The sequence below is a fragment of the Ascidiella aspersa genome, chromosome 7, assembly GCF_963924565.1.
Source record: "Ascidiella aspersa chromosome 7, kaAscAspe10.2, whole genome shotgun sequence".
Classification (NCBI taxonomy): Eukaryota; Metazoa; Chordata; class Ascidiacea; order Phlebobranchia; family Ascidiidae; genus Ascidiella; species Ascidiella aspersa.
In genome coordinates this window covers 7,032,026-7,040,139 of record NC_139453.1, presented here as the reverse complement: position 1 = coordinate 7,040,139, position 8,114 = coordinate 7,032,026, and the positions used below count along the sequence as shown (strand labels likewise).

Here is an 8,114-nt window from a genome sequence, read left to right as displayed (position 1 = left end):
TCAGCAAAAAATTTCCAAAATTTTCGAAAAATGCGGAAGGAACACGAAGACTTGACCCATGTTGAGGAAATGTGTCCTAAACAATGCTACTATTTTTCTTTTTTGTTCACTTTAAGTTCCTAAAAAATTAAGTGAAAATAATATGATGGACAAAGCTTCACTGTTGTACCCAGAGTTACCATACCGTGCTTATTTCTAAGATTTGTGCTTATTTTTGAGCTGTGTGCTTAGTTTGTCTTATTTGTGAATTTATTAAGCCTCAATATACTGTTCACTATACAAGTTTTGTGCTTTAAGGTTTATTTGGCGCAGAGATCAATAATTTTTTGAGTGTTAGATTTGGATGCCCCCCCCCAACAAAATCCTGGATCCGCCCGAGTTATCAAAAGCGTGTTTATTTTTCGTAGTAGCGTGCTTATTTTTTGGTCTTAGCAGATGGTAACCATGGTTATACCTATACGCTGAGTATTTAGGTCGCCTCGGAAAAAGATGCGAAACTCTGACGAATGGTCTATTCTCCGTTTATATTATTTGAAAATGTTTTTTGTATTAAACGGATAGAAAAAACAGAACATTTTATGAGCGAAAATCGTGAATTCAAATTGTGTAGAAAACAACTATTGTGATTGCACAATTACGTTTTTAGGATTAAATTGAACTACAAAGAAATACGATAACTGCAGCTATATGCAGTATATGTAACAATTGCGCGGTTGTCAAATAAATCAATAAATTTAATTATCAAAGATATTGTGAACAAATAAAGAATTACATAAACTGACAGTAACGGAGACACAACATAAATCTTACCCTGCTTTATATCGGGAAAAATAACTTTATTTACCAACTACAAAATACTCGTAAAACCCCCCAAAAAACATTTATAACATATGTAGTTGAGTTCTAGATTTAAACTTTATTACTGCGCGTTTTAGTATCGGTTTGAGCTTTTCTTATTTCGGCGCCCAAGCGGAAACTGACGCCGCACTGTCCTGATATTGTGACGTCACAGTTCATAACAAGGACGGTTATTGTTGCGCGATTTGAACAATAACAAACAAAAGGTGACTCTGTATACTGGCCGCTACAACTGTCACCCTACATACGTAAAGGTAGCATTTGATCATCATTCGTATTGTATTGCGCTGTGGTAGCTATATTCCAACACTGTAAGCTACGTGGCACTTTTAAAGAGCTCCACAGAGAGTAATATTTATAGTGTTTGTTGTGGAGATGAAAGAAGAGCCTAATATTAGGTTACCAGCGCTGCGTTGTACCAGTTCATTTTACAGGTGCTGTCTGTCGTCTTTCAGTCAATGTGTTTGAAGGCTACTGGAAATTGTGGTTAGGTTAGCTGTAAAATGCACCTACCTTTAGTGTAGGTACACCTCAAATCAGATAATGAAGTACGTATTTAACTGTTCAGTCTTTATAGGCAGATATCGCTACTGCAAGGTACCCTAGAATGTATTGCTAACTATATAGTTCTCCTATAAGGAACAATAGTCATTCTGTATAGACCATAGTGAAAAAGGTTTTAGCTTAAATCTGTCAAGTACTATAAACTACTTTACTGTTTATGTTAGTCGCAAAATACATCCATAATAAGTGTGGTGTTTCTACAAACCGAGAAAAAAATTACGTCTTTAGCACTTAATTACGTTTGGCAGATGTTACTGTAGGGTATCCTAAAATATGGTCGAATTGATATATAAGGCTAAAACATCTTGTTATAGAATGTTTAAGGAAACGATTTAACCGGTTAATCATGTATGTGTTTTAGATCTGAGATTTTAGATCTGTATATAGGTTGTAATTATGCAGTTTCACTTGGTGGTATTATGTGTTGCACTCACTCTGACCAGTGCGAATTTAAGTTTGCCGGAAGGAATGAAACAAGGTCAGCTTTGTTTGCATTTTTATTTTTTTGTTTATTGCACTGCTGCTGAATTAACTTTTTCTTGTTACAGAGGAATATTGCAAAGGATGCAAGGCGACCGTCGCAGGTAAATTCAATCAAACATATTTGTTACTTGGAGTATAGATAAACGCGTTTTAAATACCGCTTTATATTATTTCAAAGATCCTTAATTGTAGTAAGTAGGTAACATTGTTTGTAAAATCATGAAATTTAATGATTTGTTGTTAAACTCTCACAAAACAGCAGCATTTGACCGACGTGAAAATTACATTTCCACATTTCGTTGCTGGTGTACTTAATTTTTTATAGATCATACCGGGAAATGCACTGGCGGGTGCCAGTTAATAATTAAAGGATAATATTTTCGTTGTAACTTTTTTATTATTAAATCTTAAAGTGAAATAAATATTTAAGAAAAAGCTTATTCCTTTATTAGTGTAAATCATATCGAAAGTTTTGGCTTTTGCATTTAACAAGGCAAAGTTACGCTGAGCTCGTGTGTATGTTATCGCATTTTGCTGAAAATAAATCGAAGTCGTAGTACAACAATGGACATTTTAGGGTATTTATAGCGCAATAAAAAAATAGACAATTTGTTACTAGATTACATCAATTTACAATAGCCCTATATAACGAAGTGTTAGCCAAATTATTACTGTTCCGTGCATAAATAAAGTGAAAGATGAATTTCTATCGTTATTTTTGCTCACCAGCACTTCAGCAATACAGCAAGGCGTCGCCGAAAAGTACCGACTATATCCAAGCTTGCCAGCGTAAATACTTTGGCGACAGTGACCAGCCAATCTCGCATCGGCTCAACTCCTGTCACCATTTACTCGGTGAGTGCAAAGGCTGACAGATTTTTATAAGAGATCATTTAAATAAATATTATTAAGTTTGGTAACTCTGGGTTGGCTCCAAGTCTTTGGATTTTTAAGTGTCTTTTAATGTCTTACGATGATTTGCATATCGTCACACTCATAACCAAATTGCCTAAGTCATTTTTTAATGATTTTCAGAGTTTTTGCCTAAGTCATTCCTTGTTGCCATCCCCATCCATAGAAAAAGTGCCTAAGTCATTTTTTTGCACAAGGGAGTGGGAAATGACTTAAAACTGACCCAAGCACTTTTTCTGTAGATGGTGATGGTAACAAGAAGTGACTGAGTCAAAAACTTTGAAAATCAATTTGCATATTGCAAGGTCTTTAAAAAAACATTTCAAAAGCCTTTAAAGTCTTTGAATTTATTTTATATTCAGCTTAATTGGTGTTTAGAAATAGTAATATAGGAAAACTTTTATTTGAACTGTTATTATTGTGCTGACCATGGGATTTCTACTTTTTGGTTTTCGAATTAAACTCGAAATGTGGCGGATGACTTAAATCTAGCTCGTCTTCATGTGATAAAAACAAAAGTAAGAAAACGACACCGTACCTTAGTTTATAACACCTTTAAACAATCTTTTGACTTCAATACTTTTTGAAATCTCCGACAACCAAAGGCCAAGCAAGCTATACTTCACCTATGGTTTATAATGTTAGGCTGTTTTATTTATGCTATTTTACCAATTGACCTAAATCTCGGCCAAGTTAACTGTGTAATTTACAAATGTCAAGTTAAGTTGTTGTGTACAGAGAGATTTAGTAATTTAAAAAAAGAGTTACTTGATTTTAATAATGTGTATTCTAATTACTTCTGCCATTTGACGTTGCTTCCGAACGTTTTTAGTTCGCGACCTACCTTTAATGCAAGTTTTATTGTGCGACCCACAATTAGAAATGACCAAACAAATAAAGTTACATAAAACCTCCATCTTAAAAAAAAAGCTCGATACAAGGTGAAATGTGAATGTTATTATTCATCATTATCATGGTATTATCTAATTAGTCCACCACCTTTAGCCTGTATATCTTATGAGCTGAAGGCGTTAAACAAGCAATAATGCTGCAATGTTGAAATATTTTTTAAATTAAATGTGTGTCAAGTTTTACCCATTTTTTATATCAGTTAATAAATATATTTTCGCTCATAAAACACTTCCACAGTCACAAAAACTACCTCGATACCAATGTATCACGGCCGGAATAGTCAAAGTTCAAAGTTTATTTGCTTAATAAAATAATAATGCATAACTTTAAATAAGTTGAAATTCGGTTAGACGAGAGGTCATCGTTACTATCGGCTACAAAAAGTTAAAGCAAACAATTATGTTTTACGTTTTCTTAAGATTAAAGGAGACCGACTTAAATTTAAAACAATTTAACTAAGAAGTGCTAACTACGTCTTTCAAAACAAAATTCCCATATTAGTTTCACGAATTTTTGTAAACCTTAATTTGGATTTGTGAGGCTAACAAAGTTTTGCCATCACTGCTTCAGACGAAAAAAGTCTTGAAAAACACCATCACTATAGGCCCATAGGCCAGAAAAACGCAAATCATCCGGCCCGCGACCTATTTACAAACTTGGCACGAGACCCATACTTTTTCATTTTTTTCCTCATATATTTTTTTCGCTTTTTTTAAATAAGTAAAACAAAATATGTTTATCTTGTTCATGCATCGTGTATAACATGTGGTTTGACCCTTTTCAATATACTTTTAATATATGCGAAATATACCCTATGGTATTATCCCTGACCGTCGTTGCGGTTGTTATAATAAAAGGCGTAAAGGCTAGTATACAGCAAAAATTAACGGACTAGAAAATAGTTGCCAACCACTGCATATAGGTTACCATTTTGTGTGGACGAATCTCGTGGCGTTGTTTGCTTTGCTTTGCTGACCTACAAAATATATGTTGTTCAAGAGTTGTACAAGGAAGACGTGGAAAGAGAAGTTCAACTTCAGAGCTGGGGCGACTTTAAACACTGGTTCTGCTTCAATAAAACCTACGCATGCATCGGGGCCCGCGATCCTAGTGTGAAGAAGCCGCTGAAGCATCGACCGGTGGGTAGTTGTTTTTGTAGTTGAGTAAACTACAGAAAGCCGAACCTCAGTGTTGTAATCAGGCCTGCAGAGTCTGTTAAAAGTCGGACTCCCGGTCTATCTCCCGAATCGGACTCCGGTCAAATGTGAGATTTCTTCGAGTCATTTGACTCTATTTAATTATCGCTTTCCACTTTAAATATCTTGGTTAATGTCAGGTAGGATAGCCCTTCCCTATATATACTACTGCAGTATGTATATAGAGCAGGGTTGGCAACTAGTTTTGACAGGGGGCATGTATGAAAATCTTTCTTATTAAAGGAAATCTTCCAGCAGAAAATTGACAAAAAATTTTAGTAAAGCAATTTATTGTTTTTACGTTTGCGCAAAAAACATTTTTCACTATTGCAGATCAAAAACGTGTAATGGCTCTATTTCGTTAACAGTAGATCAGCTGGTTGATTAATCGTAGAATTTCTACGTTCAAAACATACCTTCATGTATGGAAATCGCAAAATATTTTTTGAGAACTGGACACATAACATAAAATGTAATTCCCTTTTTAAAGAAACCCCTGTTTTGACAAGCTTGTAATAGTAAGGTAATTATGGAGTTTATGATATGAAATATTCTTAAATAATAAAACAACGTAGAGTATTTTGTTTTTTAGCATGACGGTCGTTTGGACGATGATATTGTAAAGGAAGTTGTTGCGTCACACAAGGGAAGGGTCATGACCCCGCAGCACTCACCGCAGGGGGGCAGCAGAGACGAGCTATAGAAAACAAACCTTTTTGGACCAATGATAAAAGCCAAGCAGTAAAACTTAAAATCTCACCAAACATTGAGACATTATTTACTTTTTTTTTCTTTTTGTGTTTTTTAAATCGTGATTTTCTTGCACGTATAGCCTATGTGATTGTTAAATTGAATAATCCAATAAAAACGCAATCTTCAAATGACACGAATAGGAAGAAGAGTTGTAACTAAAAGTCAACTAAATTTAAAAATAGTTTTCTTTCAAGCGGTTTAACCTATGCACAATGTTGATTTTCATTTTAAATTTTATCCCTTCAACGTAACACAATTTCCCATTTGCGTGTGGTTGACGCCTAACACTGTAACACTGTACTGTAACTTTAAGTGAATATTTTACATTTAAAATAAAAAAAGATTCGTTATGGCGAAAATATTTTTTATTTAGACCCTGTGAATTTTGCAACAGAAATCACCTTTACGGCAGAATATTTTAATTTGTATATTAAAATGGTTCGCAATAAGTCCTCGTTTTGCAAAGAATTAAGAAAATGCATTTTACCATCTATCTTATACCCAACGTTTTTTTTAAGATGTAAAAATTAACAAAGAGACATTCGAGTCTTAAAAAATGTTATCGAAACTTAAAAATCTTACCTACTTCTACATGGGCATTGAATATTCGTAATACACTTAACCAAAACATCAAACCATTATGCTAAAAAAAACAAAAAAAAAATGCTTATATCCAGGCAATTGTTTGTCAGTTGTTTTTTAGGTGTGAATGTTGCAAAGATGTAACTAAACAACCAATTTAGGAATTTTAATGCGACAAACAGTATTAGTTTTAAACGAATAAACGCTATCATGCCAATAAATATAAATACTACAAAAGAATCCCACTAAAAGCTTTGCTTTGGCGGCCAGAACTAAACTGACAAACCATTTTTATTAAGCAATTTATTGGTTTTCCTTTTGCTCGAAAAACGTTTTTTCACAATTGCAGATCAAAAACACATAATCGCAGCCATGAAAAAAGCTATCACTATTACATTCAAATTACGATATTTCGTTAACAGTAGATCATAAGTTGGTTGATAAATGGAAGAATTAGTAAGTTCAAAAAAACACCTTCGATTTTGTTTAATTAAGTTTGACAGCCAGCAATCAATGTATAAAATGCGAGTTGTACGATATAGGCGACTTATATATTTTGGACGCAATGCTTATCCAAGGCGCTACAGTTTGTAACGAAATATACATTTGATTGGAATGATTGGTACATTCGCTCATACTTATCCATATGTAGCAAACATTGACCAATTATCTTTGTCATCACAAATAGCACTTGTGCAAAATAGGTCATCGAAACGCTAGCCTTATATTTTATGCTGAAGCATAGGGTTTAACTTCTCTATCAATTTACAAACATTATAAGTCCAATTTGCTGCAAATACGTTTTGTGCCTTTTTATTACATTGCCTGACAGGCCTTTAAACTTGCGTTGTTTTAGCACAAGACATTATACACTAAACACAATGTGACACAATGTCGCGATACCAGCAAACAGCGTATACCGCCCTCTAGTGTAATGGTTATGGCAAATTATCTTGCCGTTAGGTGGTGCGCGAGCGCGTGTAATGTCCCTCTATGGCTTGTGTAGGAAGGGCTGTGCTGTTGTAGGAATAACTGTTTTGTGCTTGTGGTGTAAGGCTGTTATACAATCACGATTTGGACGCCATGTTCATGTGTGCGTGTGTGTAACTTGAAGTTTATTATGAAAAACAGATAGACTATAGAACGTGTGCCGTATATTTTGTGCTATAAAACATGTGCGCGCGACAATTCGCCTCAAGTGAAGTAAAAGTTTCGAGCGTATATATTTTCTAAGGTGATTGTTTGAAATTATTTTGAATTACAAGAGATCGTGTTCAAGTTGCGCAAAAAGGTTCGGAAACGCATACGTCTCGCAAAGTTTATGCGACTGCACGCGTCTCGTCGGATCCGTATGCGCATGCGTCGGATCCGTATACGCATGCGTCGAATCCGTATACGCATGCGTCGGATCCGTATACGCATGTGTCGGATCCGTATACGCATGCGTCGGATCCGTATACGCATGTGTCGGATCCGTATACGCATGCGTCGAATCCGTATACGCATGCGTCGGATCCGTATACGCATGCGTCGGATCCGTATACGCATGCGTCGGATCCGTATGCGCATGCGTCGGATCCGTATACGCATGCGTCGAATCCGTATACGCATGCGTCGGATCCGTATACGCATGTGTCGGATCCGTATACGCATGCGTCGAATCCGTATACGCATGCGTCGGATCCGTATACGCATGCGTCGAATCCGTATACGCATGCGTCGGATCCGTATACGCATGCGTCGAATCCGTATACGCATGCGTCGGATCCGTGTAGGTCAGACCTCCGCGTGCCTACGTAACACACACAATGCAATATCGCGTAAGATGCGGCGAATACAAACGCAAGCAGGTAA

At 35.7% G+C, this 8,114-nt stretch overlaps 1 protein-coding gene across 1 annotated transcript; it reads left to right on the top strand.

Moving 5' to 3' along the window:
• Positions 1-1,781: 1,781 nt before the first annotated feature.
• Positions 1,782-6,029, top strand: LOC146137475 (uncharacterized). The gene is made up of 5 exons (XM_083394198.1): positions 1,782-1,900; positions 1,971-2,006; positions 2,635-2,760; positions 4,729-4,868; positions 5,518-6,029. Exons 1-5 carry the CDS (start codon positions 1,819-1,821, stop codon positions 5,626-5,628), a joined length of 495 nt encoding a protein of 164 aa, XP_083250324.1. The 5' UTR covers positions 1,782-1,818; the 3' UTR covers positions 5,629-6,029.
• The last annotated feature ends 2,085 nt before the right edge of the window (positions 6,030-8,114 follow it).